The sequence below is a fragment of the Pristiophorus japonicus genome, chromosome 10, assembly GCF_044704955.1.
Source record: "Pristiophorus japonicus isolate sPriJap1 chromosome 10, sPriJap1.hap1, whole genome shotgun sequence".
Lineage (NCBI taxonomy): Eukaryota > Metazoa > Chordata > Chondrichthyes > Pristiophoridae > Pristiophorus > Pristiophorus japonicus.
The window spans coordinates 90,941,479-90,955,935 of NC_091986.1; the positions used below are offsets into that span (position 1 = coordinate 90,941,479).

The following is a 14,457-nucleotide window of genomic DNA, read 5'->3' on the forward strand; positions in this document are numbered from 1 at the left end:
TGGAGAGAAAGCAGGAAAGGGGTACTGAGGGAATGATCAGCCATGGTCTTATTGAATGGTGGTGCAGGCTCGAAGGGCCGAATGGCCAACTCCGGCACCTATTTTCTATGTTTCTATGTCCCTATGTTTCTATGTCCCTGATTGCCCACATAGCACAGGAGGAGCATGGCACGGGTCTGGGCTCTCCTGCCATGACTTAACCCTTAAATTACTTAATTTGGCAACAGTGACAAGGTTTCTTACTGCTAAGAAAAAGAAAAAAGATAAGGAAAAAGAAGGCCCGGGTTTGTTTCCTGTGACTCCGAGGGCCCAGGTTTGTTCCCTGTGATTCCCAGAGGGCCCGGGTTTCTGTCCTGTGATTCCCACAGGGCCCAGAGGGTAGGCGGTAGGAAGTGTTTAGTTGTGATGCTCCAGTTGATCTTGTGGAGCAGGCATGATGCACCAGCTGATCTTTTCTTGCCTATCATTTTTGTATGTTCATAATTAAAACAGAACTACTTTATTTGTTGCTTTCAGTCTTATGTTTGTACAAGATAGATATCTGGTAAGATTAATAAAGGATTCAGTTACAAAATCATGTAAAAGGGGTACATAATGCTGCAGCAGTTATTTTATTTGCATTGCAAATTTACAATGGGTTGAAATCACACTAGGCAGTATTAGTAACTGTTGATGCATTTGTATAAAATTCTTTTGTCCAGTATTTTAACAAGACATTAACCTGGTCAAAACTAATAGGTTAATACCTTTGTTAAAATAGCAGTTAAAAGGATTTCCATGCAAACATTGATGTATATAATAAACTCCAGGCTCCCTAAAATTTTGAAATGGTCAGTCACATTTCCACTGAGAATTTTGGGGAAATGGGGTTACATTGAAGGATTGTGTTCAAAGTATATTCACAGCAGTTTAAAAAAGGCACCGACATAAAAGGTGATTAAATGATCCTGAGCAATGCTTGGATGTTGTTTCTCCAAAGACTTTAAACACCAAGGTGCCGAAATTGGTCAAACACATGGTCTGCTCGTTTTTCGGCGGTCCGCGGATGGTGCATCATTTTTTACCGCCCGGTATCACTGGGGCTGAGTGGGCGGGAATTTCATCGAATTTTTCTCGGCGGTAAGCCAAGCGGTGTGCGGCAGAGAGGCCTTTTGACTCAGGAATCTTTGGCTCCGGAGTTGTGCGCATGCGCATGCTGCTGTAAAGCTCCGCCCGACGAGAAGCCAGAGACTGCCGGCCTGAGAGCCCCAGGGGGGGGAGAGCGCTGGGGGGGTGGGAGAGATAGCTGTGGGACGGCCTGAGATCATTGTAGGGGAGCGAGGCGATCACTGTGGGACGGCCTGAGATCGCTGTGGGGGGTGGGGAAATCACTGTGGGAGGGGGAATAGATTGCTGCCGGGGATGGGGGGAAAAATCGCTGTGGAGGAGAGAGAGACTGGGGTGTGGGAGAGAGAGACTGGAGGGGTGAGAGACATGAAACATTTTTATTATAGTTAATTACTAAAGGAGCAAATAAGGCTTTATTATAACATTTATATTATTGCATAACACTAGAAAATACTACAATCCATTTAAAAATACATGAAACTGTGGAGAAATATAAATATAAAACAAACCTGTCAGCTCTGGGTACATACCACCCACTTAAGATCGACTTAAAAGCACCTTCTCCAGGACGGAATGCATTTCCGGTGGTGTGTTGGTGGTATGTCACGAATTTTGCACTTTTGGGCGGTATGTCGGCGGTCTGCAAGGGTGGCCGGTGTGCATACCACCCGGCGGTATGTCACTGATGAATTTTTCGCCACGTGATATGTAGGTGTTTTTTGACCAATTTTGCACCTTTGGGCGGTACGCGGGCAGTAGTGGACGGTATGTCCACCAATTTCGGGCCCCAAGTAATTCATTAGTCTAACTCAGCAAATGATGAACACCTTTCATTCATTATGCTGGGAGATCCCTGATCTCGAGCACTCACCATTGGTTTATCTGGCACAGGCCCTCATGGTACAGCATTGTTGGTGTAATTCTACTATTAAGATACATATAACCAACATTACATTACACTGACAATAACGAGAATTACAAATTAGGATTCAGCTAATTATTAAACTAATGCCCCAACCACTTGATACCAGCTAACTTTGAAATATTTTTAAAGCCATTCAGCAATTTTTTGGGAGAGTTGCATAAGGTTAGTAGTTCTAACAACTCGATTGTAAGGGGAATAGATAGGCATTTCTGCGGCTGCAACCGAGACTCCAGGATGGTATGTTGCCTCCCTGGTGCAAGGGTCAAGGATGTCTCGGAGCGGGTGCAAGACGTTCTGAAAAGGGAGGGTGAACAGCCAGTTGTCGTGGTGTATATTGGTACCAACGACATAGATAAAAAATGGGATGAGGTCCTACAAGATGAATTTAGGGAGCTAGGAGTTAAATTAAAAAGTAGGACCTCAAAAGTAGTAATCTCAGGATTGCTACCAGTGCCAAGTGCTAGTCAGAGTAGGAATCGCAGGATAGCTCAGATGAATACGTGGCTTGAGCAGTGGTGCAGCAGGGAGGGATTCAAATTCCTGGGGCATTGGAACCGGTTCTGGGGGAGGTGGCAGTCTCTGGCTTCTCGTCGGGCGGAGCTTCACAGCAGCATGCGCATGCGCACAACTCCGGAGCCAAAGATTCCTGACGGTCTGCACCTGGGCAGGACCGGAACCAATGTCCGAGTGGGAGTGTTTGCTAGTGCTGTTGGGGAGGAGTTAAACTAATATGGCAGGGGGGTGGGAACCAATGCAGGGAGTCACAGGGAAACAAAATGGAGACAGAAACAAAAGACAGAAAGGAGAAGAGTAAAAGTGGAGGGCAGAGAAACCCAAGGCAAAAAACAAAAAGGGCCATTTTACAGCAAATTTTAAAGGTTCAAAGTGTGTTAAAAAGGCAAGCCTGAAGGCTCTGTGCCTCAGTGCGAGGAGTATGCGGAATAAGGTGGACAAATTAACTGTGCAGATAGCAGTTAATGGATATGATGTGGTTGGCATCACAGAGACATGGCTCCAGGGTGACCAAGGCTGGGAACTCAACATCCAGGGGTATTCAACATTTAGGAAAGATAGACAAAAAGGAAAAGGAGGTGGGGTGGCGTTGATGGTTAAAGAGGAAATTAATGTAATTGTAAGGAAAGACATTAGCTTGGATGATGTGGAATCGGTATGGGTGGAGCTACGGAAAACCAAAGGGCAGAAAACGCTAATGGGAGTTGTGTACAGACCTCCAAACAGTAGTAGTGATGTTGGGGAGGGCATCAAACAAGAAATTAGGCGTGCATGCAATAAAGGTGCAGCAGTTATCATGGGTGACTTTAATATGCATATAGATTGGGCTAACCAAACTGGAAACAATACGGTGGAGGAGGATTTCCTGGAGTGCATAAAGGATAGTTTTCTAGACCAATATGTCGAGGAACCAACTTGGGGGGAGGCCATCTTAGACTGGGTGTTGTGTAATGAGAGAGGATTCATTAGCAATCACGTTGTGCGAGGCCCCTTGGGGAAGAGTGACCATAATATGGTGGAATTCTACATTAGGATGGAGAATGAAACAGTAAATTCAGAGACCATGGTCCAGAACTTAAAGAAGGGTAACTTTGAAGGTATGAGGCGTGAATTGGCTAGGATAGATTGGCGAATGATACTTAAGGGGTTGACAGTGGATGGGCAGTGGCAGACATTTAGAGACTGCATGGATGAACTACAAGAATTGTACATCCCTGTCTGGCGTAAAAATAAAGAAGGGAAGGTGGCTCAACCATGGCTAACAAGGGAAATAAGGGATGGTATTAAAGCCAAGGAAGTGGCATACAAATTGGCCAGAAATAGCAGCGAACCTGGGGACTGGGAGAAATTTAGAACTCAGCAGAGGAGGACAAAGGGTTTGATTAAGGCAGGGAAAATAGAGTACGAGAGGAAGCTTGCAGGGAACATTAAAACTGACTGCAAAAGCTTCTATAGATATGTAAAGAGAAAAAGATTAGTAAAGGCAAACACAGGACCCCTGCAGTCAGAATCAGGGGAAGTCATAACGGGGAACAAAGAAATGGTAGACCAATTGAACAAGTACTTTGGTTCGGTATTCACTAAGGAGGACACAAACAACCTTCCGGATATAAAAGAGGTCAAAGGGTCTAGTAAGAAGGAGGAACTGAGGGAAATCCTTATTAGTCGGGAAATTCTGTTGGGGAAATTAATGAGATTGAAGGCCGATAAATCCCCAGGGCCTGATTGTCTGCATCCCAGAGTACTTAAGGAGGTGGCCTTGGAAATAGCGGATGCATTGACAGTCATTTTCCAACATTCCATAGACTCTGGATCAGTTCCTATGGCGTGGAGGGTAGCCAATCTAACCCCACTTTTTAAAAAAGGAGGGAGAGAGGAAACGGAATTATAGACCGATCAGCCTGACATCGGTAGTGGGTAAAATGATGGAATCAATTATTAAGGATGTCATAGCAGCGCATTTGGAAAGAGGTGACATGATAGGTCCAAGTCAGCATGGATTTGTGAAAGGGAAATCACGCTTGACAAATCTTCTGGAATTATTTGAGGATGTTTCCAGTAGAGTGGACAAGGGCGAACCAGTTGATGTGGTGTATTTGGACTTTCAGAAGGCTTTTGACAAGGTCCCACACAAGAGATTAATGTGCAAAGTTAAAGCACATGGGATTGGGGGTAGTGTGCTGACGTGGATTGAGAACTGGTTGGCAGACAGGAAGCAAAGAATAAGAGTAAATGGGTACTTTTCAGAATGGCAGGCAGTGACTAGTGGGGTACCGCAAGGTTCTGTGCTGGGGCCCCAGCTGTTTACATTTTACATTAATGATTTAGACGAGGGGATTAAATGTAGTATCTCCAAATTTGCGGATTACACTAAGTTGGGTGGCAGTGTGAGCTGCGAGGAGGATGCTATGAGGCTGCAGAGTGACTTGGATAGGTTAGGTGAGTGGGCAAACGCATGGCAGATGAAGTTTAATGTAGATAAATGTGAGGTTATCCACTTTGTGGTAAAAACAGAGAGACAGACTATTATCTGAATGGTGACAGATTAGGAAAAGGGGAGGTGCAACAAGACCTGGGTGTCAGTGCATCAGTCATTGAAGGCTGGCATGCAGGTACAGCAGGCGGTTAAGAAAGCAAATGGCATGTTGGCCTTCATAGCGAGGGGATTTGAGTACAGGGGCAGGGAGGTGTTACTACAGTTGTACAGGGCCTTGGTGAGGCCACACCTGGAGTATTGTGTACAGTTTTGGTCTCTTAACTTGAGGAAGGACATTTTTTCTATTGAGGGAGTGCAGCGAAGGTTCACCAGACTGATTCCCGGGATGGAGGGACTGACATATCAAGAAAGACTGGATCAACTGGGCTTGTATTCACTGGAGTTCAGAAGAATGAGAGGGGATCTCATAGAAACGTTTAAAATTCTGACGGGTTTAGACAGGTTAGATGCAGGAAGAATGTTCCCAATGTTGGGGAAGTCCAGAACCAGGGGTCACAGTCTAAGGATAAGGGGTAAGCCATTTAGGACCGAGATGAGGAGAAACTTCTTCACCCAGAGATTGGTGAACCTGTGGAATTCTCTACCACAGAAAGTTGTTGAGGCCAATTCACTAAATATGTTCAAAAAGGAGTTAGATGTAGTCCTTATTACTAGGGGGAATCAAGGGGTATGGCGAGAAAGCAGGAATGGGGTACTGAAGTTTCATGTTCAGCCATGAACTCATTGAATGGCGGTGCAGGCTCGAAGGGCCGAATGGCCTACTCCTGCACCTATTTTCTATGTTTCAATGTAACCTGCATTTATATAGCATCTTTAAAGTAGTAAAATGTTCCAAGGCGCATCACAGAAGTATTATCAATCAAAATTTGATACTGAGCCACAAAAGAAGATAATAGGACAGATGACCAAAAGCTTGGTCAAAGAGGTAAGTTTAAGGAGGAGAGAGAGCGAGAGAGGTTTAGGGAATTCCAGAGCTTGGGGCCTAGGCAGCTGAAAGCACAGCCGCCAATGGTGGAGCGATTTAAATTAAGAAATGTGCAAGAGGCCAGAATTTGAGGAGCACACAAATCTCGGAGGATTGTGGGGCTGGAGGAGGTTGCAGAGATGGGGAAGGGGAAAGCCATGGAGGGATTTGAAAACGAGGATAAGAATTTTAAAATTGAGAGATTGCTGGACTGGGAGCCAGTGTATGTCATCGACCACAGGGATGATGGGTGAATGGGACTTGGTGCGAGTTAGGATACAGGCAGTAGAATTTTGAATGAGCTCAAGTTTATGGAGGGTGGAAGATGGGAGGCCAACCAGGAGTCCAGAGGTAACAAAGGCATGGATGAGGGTTTCAGCAGCAGTTGAGCTGAGGCAGGGGCGGAGTCAGGCGATGTTACAGAGCTGGAATAGACATTCTTGGTGATGACACAGAAATGTGGTCGGAAGCTCATCTCAGGGTCAAGAAGAACACCAAGGTTACGAACAGTCTGGTTCAGCCTCTGACAATTGCCAGGGAGATGGATGTTTCTTTGTTCTTAATACAGTATTTCAGGCAACAGTGCAAACAATTTTGACAAATGTCTGTGTTTCAGGCCTTGATAGAACAAAGCTGATAAATCTTGCCTATTTGCTGGGCAGTGACTACACTGAGGGGATCCCTGGTGTGGGTTACGTAACAGCAATGGAACTGCTGAATGAATTCCTTGGACCTGGACTGGAGCCTCTTCTTCACATTCGGTAGGATATAATGTGCTTATGATTCATCACAATTCCTATTCTGGTGACTTTTTCTGGTCAACAATAAGAACCTGGAATGTGAATTTGATAAGGCCATTTGGTCCTTTCAGTTCATTCTTTCCATTATCCAAATAACATTTACCTTGCCACGGACTTTATTCAATAATTTTAATCTCATGAGGAAAGTGAGTAATAAATTCCAAAAAAGTAAGCTCTGTGAAATATTTTCTTGAGCTGTCTAAACTTAGCTTACAAAATTCCAGTTTATTAGGTTAGCAGCCTACTTTATTCAACCCAGACCAGTTGCAATCTGCAGACATCATTCCCGTAGTTACAGCAGGATTGGCATAGTTATGCTCAATTATATATTTGATAAATATAGATGCAGATGATCATTGTAACCCACAATTTTTAGCATGTACTAAATGGAACAGTGTAGAGCCAGCTGAACAGCTATTTTTATCATGCGCTAGATATAAATAACATTCTGATCTTGATTTGTCTGAAGTATACGTGTGAGTTTTTAAGAAATATTAATCTTATAAACTAGTGGCTATGGAAAATGCTACTACATTGTTCATTTCCTTCAGCCCTTATGACAAATGGCATTCTTTAGCTACCTTCTGTCAACTGTAATAGTTGGGACTGTTTTCATGAAATCCAATTTATTTCAGCAGTGAAGCTCAAAGATAATATGAATTTTTAGCTTTACTCTGTTTTAAACACAAAAAAGAATCTGTTACAATTCATTATCATCTAATGTGCAGAAATAAATGAGGACTTGCATATACTATGCTAATTGCATAGTTATACCTTATAGCAGCACTAACCATTTAAATTTGAAAGCTTAGAACTGAAAGTTTTATTTCTGTCCAGTGGCCAATGTTGAAGTTCAAAAGTACAATAGTTTTTGTAATGTTTCTATAAAGTCACAGAAGTCATATTAATTCCATGCTACCAGTGTATTAGGTTTTGTTGTGGTTGTGTCAGGACCCTGTGAATTTAGTACTTAGTCCATACTTGGAAGACCTTCTATATGACGGTTAATTACAAAGTAAATGTAGTATAAATAGAATTGTGAACAACTGAGTGTTCAATGGTTACATTTCTAGTGAGCCTACTGTAATTCTTTGGGAGTTACTTAGTCAGCTCAAACACTGTGGGGCAGAAATTCCAGCCTCCTCGGGACTGTACGGAGTGTGTACGGACCCGGGAAGGCATCACAAAAGCCGGTTTTCAGGAAGCAGTTCGCATGCGCCGAAAACCAGCTTTTCCGATCTGTCAAGCTCTGGCTTGATAGATCCTCCGTATCCCCACAGCCAGGACATTCGCATGGGCAAGATTGCGAATGTCCTGAAAACGCTTGCGCCTAGTAAAAGCAGGTGCATAGCCCACTTTTACCAGTGTAAAACATACAAAAACATAAAAATAAAATTTAAAAAACACATTTTAATATTAAAAACCCTGCATACTAAGGTAAGTTTATTTGTAACCCTAATTACAAAACTTTCTTTAAAAATCAGAAATGTATATATTTTTTCTAAGACATTTATTAACTTTAATTTCAATTAATTTTAATTGAGATATGTTTTTTATTTTTTATTATGATGTTTAGTGTGTTTGTTTTTTTTCTTATTAATTTCAATGAGAACTCGTAGATACGGAGTTCTCATTGCTATTAATGAGAATACTTTATCTGATTGGTTGTGCAGTCACACGTGACTGCACCATCTGCGTTGTAACCTGGAGGACAGGAGCAGCGCAGGAAGAGAAGGCCTTCCCACTGCAATCCCAGATGCCTCCAGGGCCACCAGGTAATTTCGTTAAAATTCTCTGATCGGACACGTTCGTTCGAAAGAAGCCTCCGACCGGAATTTCAGGGCCTATGTGTATGTGCATGTGTATATGTATATATTACTCTCATTGAAAACAGTTTTTTTTAAACTTGTCTGAAAGTATATAGTTTCTAGATTTATGGAATAGTTCTGTGAAAAAGCTACATTAATTAAGGAGTGTTAAACATAGAGTGAATAAATGTAATTTCTTTCAGAGACTGGTGGTCTGAAGCCCAGAAAAATAAGAAACTGCGAGACAATCCCAATGATACTCAAGTGAAAAAAAAACTGCGTCACCTAGACATTTACCCTGGGTTTCCAAATCCAGCAGTGTCAAAAGAGTATCTGAAACCAGTTGTAGATGAATCTAAGGGATCACTCTCCTGGGGTAGGCCAGACCTGGATGAGATCAGAGAATATCCTTTTGTACAAAGACGTAATGGAAACAAAGTAGCATTTTCTTATTAATAGAGCATAAATACATTTTATTGACCATATTTGTCTAATTTTCATATGTATATATGGTCTTTTCTATTGAGCGAGTTCTTCGAGCATTCCTCTATGAACTGGGTGGTAAAGAATATAGTGACATCATTGTGGCATCAGAAATGTGTGGAAACACTTGAGAATCTGGTTGTTCTTCAGGAAGAACCAGTTTAGAATTGTGGGGGAAGTGGAGTTGTTGGTTAGGCAGGTTCTGTTCTTCCATTGAGGTAGTTGGGGATGTCCAGGTCTGTGGATGAGAATGTGCTGGGCATATATCCAGGAGTGGCGAGGGAGCTTGTTAGATGGCTGAGTCCTCCTGACCCCTATGCTCTATTGCTCAGTCGTCACATTGTCTGCTGAAGGGCAGGAGTAAAGTCTTTACTAGAGGTCTTGGCAGCATTGATCAAGGAAATCCTGCCACCCACAGACTTGGAGGTGGTTAGCTGTATCTTGATCAAGCTCCAAAAGGGTCCATGCAGTTGCACCAGGATTGTGCCCTTGGTGCCTTCTAGTGCTAACGCTGGCGAAGTTTGGCCTGCAGGGTTAATGAGAGGGTACCTAATTTGTCTGGGGCAGACAGGTGCAAGTGCCACTTTGGGTATATCCCCAGTACCTACCTGCTTCATGCAGCTGGAAAATATAGTTGCCTTTTATGGGGGGGGGAAAAAAAACCAAAATTCCCCCTCCCCCCCCCCCCCCCCCAATCCCATGCCATCTGCCCCGTGTAAACAAAAATACATTTTGATCAATCTTCTGGAGGTCCAGACCATTTCCTTGGGCAGACTCTGCCCCAGGAAGTCCAATACCGCCTACCTGAATGCCAGTGTACCTCATCTCACTTGACATACTAGCCTCCAGTACTACATTGGGTCCTGAATGAGCCAGGGAAGCAGGAACTCTCAGCATCTGCACTGGACAACACTTGCCTCGTAAGTGGCGGATGGCACCTGCCTTATAAGACAGGTGGAAAAGCGCAGAAACATGACGCAACCCAACTCCCTGTCATTTTCCACTGGTTTCCGCAGGAGTTACAGTGGGACGCCAGCCCCCATGGATTTTCAGGGCCTTGTGTTTAGAGGCCACAAGAGAATTGCCACTTTCTGAGTAGGGAACATATCAGGATGATGCCTATTTCAGGCTCCTCCCATGCCGCAGCAGCTCTCAACAATGCCTCAGACTTAAAGATCCTAAACACTCCTTTAGTCCCAAACACAAATTGACCAGCATCAGAATGACCCGTGCAGACTGAGCCAACCCAACCCTGAGCTGGGAAAGGCTCCAGACTGAAAAAATGTGGACAATATTAAATAGATCATCTCCATCACAGCCACTAAGCCCTTTTGGTTAACTCTGCATTAATCAAGACTATGACCCTGCCTGCTTTGTCTTCCCTCGATCCTAATTGACAACTGTCGGATTGGCCACCCAAATGTAAAGAAATAGAGCAGGGCTTTGCATTGGATAGCCAGGATTCACAGGCTGTAGTTTTGGGCATTATTGAGTTAAATAGCATATAATTATCTGAACTGCCTAGTATGAAGGGACAGGTCAACTGCAGTTCATTTGTCTCATTCACCCACCTGTTTATAGTATTTGACAGTTGTTTTCAACGTGAAATATATCTTTAACTTTGGCAAATTTTGTGAGAATCGTTTTGGATGGACCAGAAAGAAGACTGACGAAATTCTTTTACCTGTAATGAAGCAACTCAATACCCACCAGGTATGTCTTCACTGAACAACGATAAATATTTCATTATTGAGAGTCATTTGGGGCACTTTGAGGATATTTGAATATTAAGCACTTACACAGAATCTATAGGTAAGCTAAGTTTTTAATGAAGCTCAAAAGGGACAATATATCACAGTGAGTCACAACACAATTCTTTGCCACTGCTTCTGGTTTCTAATCCAATGCTAAGAGAGAAGTCTTCTTTCCCTGATGGCTCCTAAGTGAAATAGATTTTTGAATCTTTAATGGAGTCAATTGCAATACATCGGTCTTTCCCCTACAGTTTGCAGATATGGTAATTGGAGAAACAGTTTCCTCCAGAGTCCATTAAAGTTTAAAAAAAAAAATTCCAACATTTGTAGAAATTTAAATGTTGCGTCTCTTGTGTTGTGGTAGAAACATTGAGAATTACATTTGACTGTAATCGGGTTCAATTTGCAGTATTTATTCAAGAAGTATAAAAATGTAGAAACTTGTGGTATTTATAGCTAAAGTAATGGATATATCTGATTCCCAACCAGAATGATATGAGTGTGAAGTTGCATGTCACAGGCCGATTTAACTCAGTTGGCGACCTTGTGTTCACTCTTGGCTAAGCTCCAAGTGGACTAATATTTGGAGTGCAAATGCTCCATCGCAAGGGGAGGAAAAGCTGTCATTTGCATCTAATATATTTAGACTTTTTTTAAGGAATTTAAGCTTCATGCTCAGTCTTTTTTCTCAAAATGTGTATTCAACTACATTTGAGTAAGCCAGCTAAGACACTCCTACGCACACTACTGCTGATTTTAGATTGGTTTTATGGATTGTTATAAACATTTATTTCTCTTGCAGTCCCAGCTACGTATTGATTCCTTCTTCAGGATGGAACAACATGAGAAGCAATCAATAAAAAGCCAAAGGCTTCGCAGAGCTGTAACTTGTATGTTGAGGAAAGAACAAGAAGCTTTAGCAGAGGCACGGGAAACTGGAATAACGGAAGGGGCTACTAATTCGGCAGCAGAAGGGAAGGGCCAGGAAATAGCATTGGGAACCAAAAACAGATCCAAAAAATCCCAAATACAGTACAGAAAGAGAAAGCAACCACAGAAATCTGCAGGAGGTTTTATTGGATCTATAAATCTATCAGAAATATCTGGCGACTCTGCAGAGGATGATTCTGAAGTTGAGTCAAAAAAATATTCCAAAGTAATTAATGTGAATAGAAAAACTCCAGAAAAACAGATGAAGGATGGAAGCGATAAAACTGAAGACAAAACTGCTAATATGAGCAGTAGCTCAAGTGATGAGAGTGGTGGTGGTGCTATGGTAACAGCTAGACCTGTGTTTAAAAAGAGAGAAAAGATTAAAAGACTTAAAAAAACAAAGATTAAAAACTGATAAATAAAATACACAATACAACCAATCCAGTAGCACTTTCTATAATTATGATATTTCAAGTCAAATTTAGTGTTGACTTATACCTCCATGTTTTAAAAAGCAAAAATGTGGAAGTTTGTCTCGATACAAAGCTTCTGTGAATTCAAGGTTAACTCCCAACAGTGAACAGATACAGGCTAAAGTCCTGTTTGCAAGTTGCTTTAAAGCCCCTACAAGTTGCTTAGTTTAAATTAACAACCCAGTTTGTCAGCTGGAGTACAGCTTGAAAGTATTTCTACAGTGCTTAAATTACCCAAACTGTTGACTATATGCCAATAGCTTGAAAGCTACCATTAACCATCATGAATGAGTAGTTATTCTTATGCCACCACCACTGATTGCAAAAAATAACAAACTTCATTTTACAGTACGAGTGTCGATTAAAGATATTTTTAGGCTCTACAGAAGACAAAAATCATGTGAGCAACAGGCTCTATCTTTGAAAAAATGTGAAAATGTATGTGTATTGTTTAAATTTGTACCATAAAGCAGTGTCTTTGTAGACAAACTGACCCATGGTCATTCTGTTTGGTGTTTCAGCAAAAAGATAAAATATGTTTTTGTGATCTGCTAAATATGTCCTTGTTCAAAGCAATTGCCAAAATTGACTTCAGCATTGGATCAGATTCCACACTGGATATTTTTAGTCATCCTATCCACTTATATCTTTCAATGCTTGTGTCCCTACTCTCCTTCTGACTTTTAAAGCAATTTGAAAATTAATTTACAATGTGAAGTACCTTGGGGTATTGCTTTATAGTTGATGGTTACCATTTTAGGACTTGGATAAAGTTTGGCAATAGATGAACACAAACAATATGCTTCTGGTACTTCTGACAGATTTGATATGCCAGTAACAACTGGTAAAGAGAACATTTGGCCCATACGGTAGAATGGTAATAAATAAAGGCTAATTTTTAGTGGTTCACTTTAGTCATTTTACTACATTCCTTGTTAAAACATGCAAATCATTGAAAGGCATAATTTGTATCTAGATTATTGCATTCAAGTTTGAGCTTAAGAAAGCAATTAATGCATGCAAAATATTTGGTAAAAAATTGACTTGATGCATTCTGTTCCTTGTGCTGATTATTATAGACATTGGGGCAAAACAATGACTGAAAAATATTAGAAAAATGAATGCGGGAATTTTTCAAATCTGTAACAAATTGTATTTATATAGCACCTTTAATGTTGTAAAATGACCCGAGGTGCTTCACGGGTGCGTTATAAAACTAAATTTGGCACTGATCCACATAAGGAAATATTGGAGCAGATGGAGGTAGGTTTTAAGGAGTGTCGTAAAGGAGGAAAGAGGCAGAGGTTTAGGGAGGGAATTCCAGAGCTTAGTGCCTCGGCAGCTGAAGGCATGGCCGCCAATGGTGGAGTGATTAAAATCGGCCCTGCGCAAGAGGCAAGAATTGAAGGAGCACAGATGTCTGAGAGTTGTATTTCTGCAGGAGATTACAGAGATGGCGAGGGATGAGGCATCGAAGGATTTGAAAACAAGGATGAAAATGTTCAAATTGAGGCGTTGCTTAACCAGGAGCCAATGACGGTTAGTGAGCGTGGGGGTGATGGGTGAACGGGACTTGGTGCAAGTTAGGATATGGACAGCAGAATTTTGGATGACCTTAATGTTGTGTATGGAGAAAGCCAGACTGAACACTGTGAGCTCAAAGTAAAGTGTGACCTTGATCTTTTATGGCAGGTCTCCAGGGTGCCTCTCCAACCTGTGAGGCCTCCTTAAATACCTGTGCTCCCAAGGGATTATGAGATCCCTTGGGACGCCAGGGGATGAGCCCTCTGGTGGCTGTACAGAGTAACTACAAGTTTACATATATAACAACACTCCCGCCCCCGCCCTCCCCACCCCCCCCCCTCCCAAAGTCAATTGTGTAACTATTTACAATGCGAGTCGATCTGGGGCCCTTCTTGCCCTGGTTGATCGTCTCGGTGTGAAAGCTAGTGGTGTTGGATCATTTCTTGGGCCCTTGCTGGACTGCTGTGGATGATGGATTCTGCTTTGTGGTCAACCATGGTGCCGGTTGCCACTGGTGTGTATGTTGGGGGATCAAAAATGGTTGGGTGCAAGGTGGGTTGCTCAGGATAGTCCGTGAATCTGAGTTTGATTTGGTCCAAGTGTTTCCGGTGAATGAGTCCATTTCAAAGTTTGACCCGAAACACCCTGCTCCCCTCTTTGGCCATGACAGTGCCGG

At 42.3% G+C, this 14,457-nt stretch overlaps 1 protein-coding gene across 1 annotated transcript in view; it reads left to right on the top strand.

Annotated features, from left to right (window-relative positions):
- ercc5 (excision repair cross-complementation group 5) overlaps positions 1-13,194 on the top strand; it is a 287,038-nt gene extending 273,844 nt beyond the window's left edge. The window contains exons 24-27 of the mRNA XM_070891281.1: positions 6,623-6,767; positions 8,818-9,017; positions 10,725-10,810; positions 11,654-13,194. Coding sequence (XP_070747382.1) covers positions 6,623-6,767; positions 8,818-9,017; positions 10,725-10,810; positions 11,654-12,199 — 977 coding nt within the window. The 3' untranslated portion in view covers positions 12,200-13,194. The remainder of the gene's footprint in view (positions 1-6,622; positions 6,768-8,817; positions 9,018-10,724; positions 10,811-11,653) is intronic.
- Positions 13,195-14,457: the final 1,263 nt, after the last annotated feature.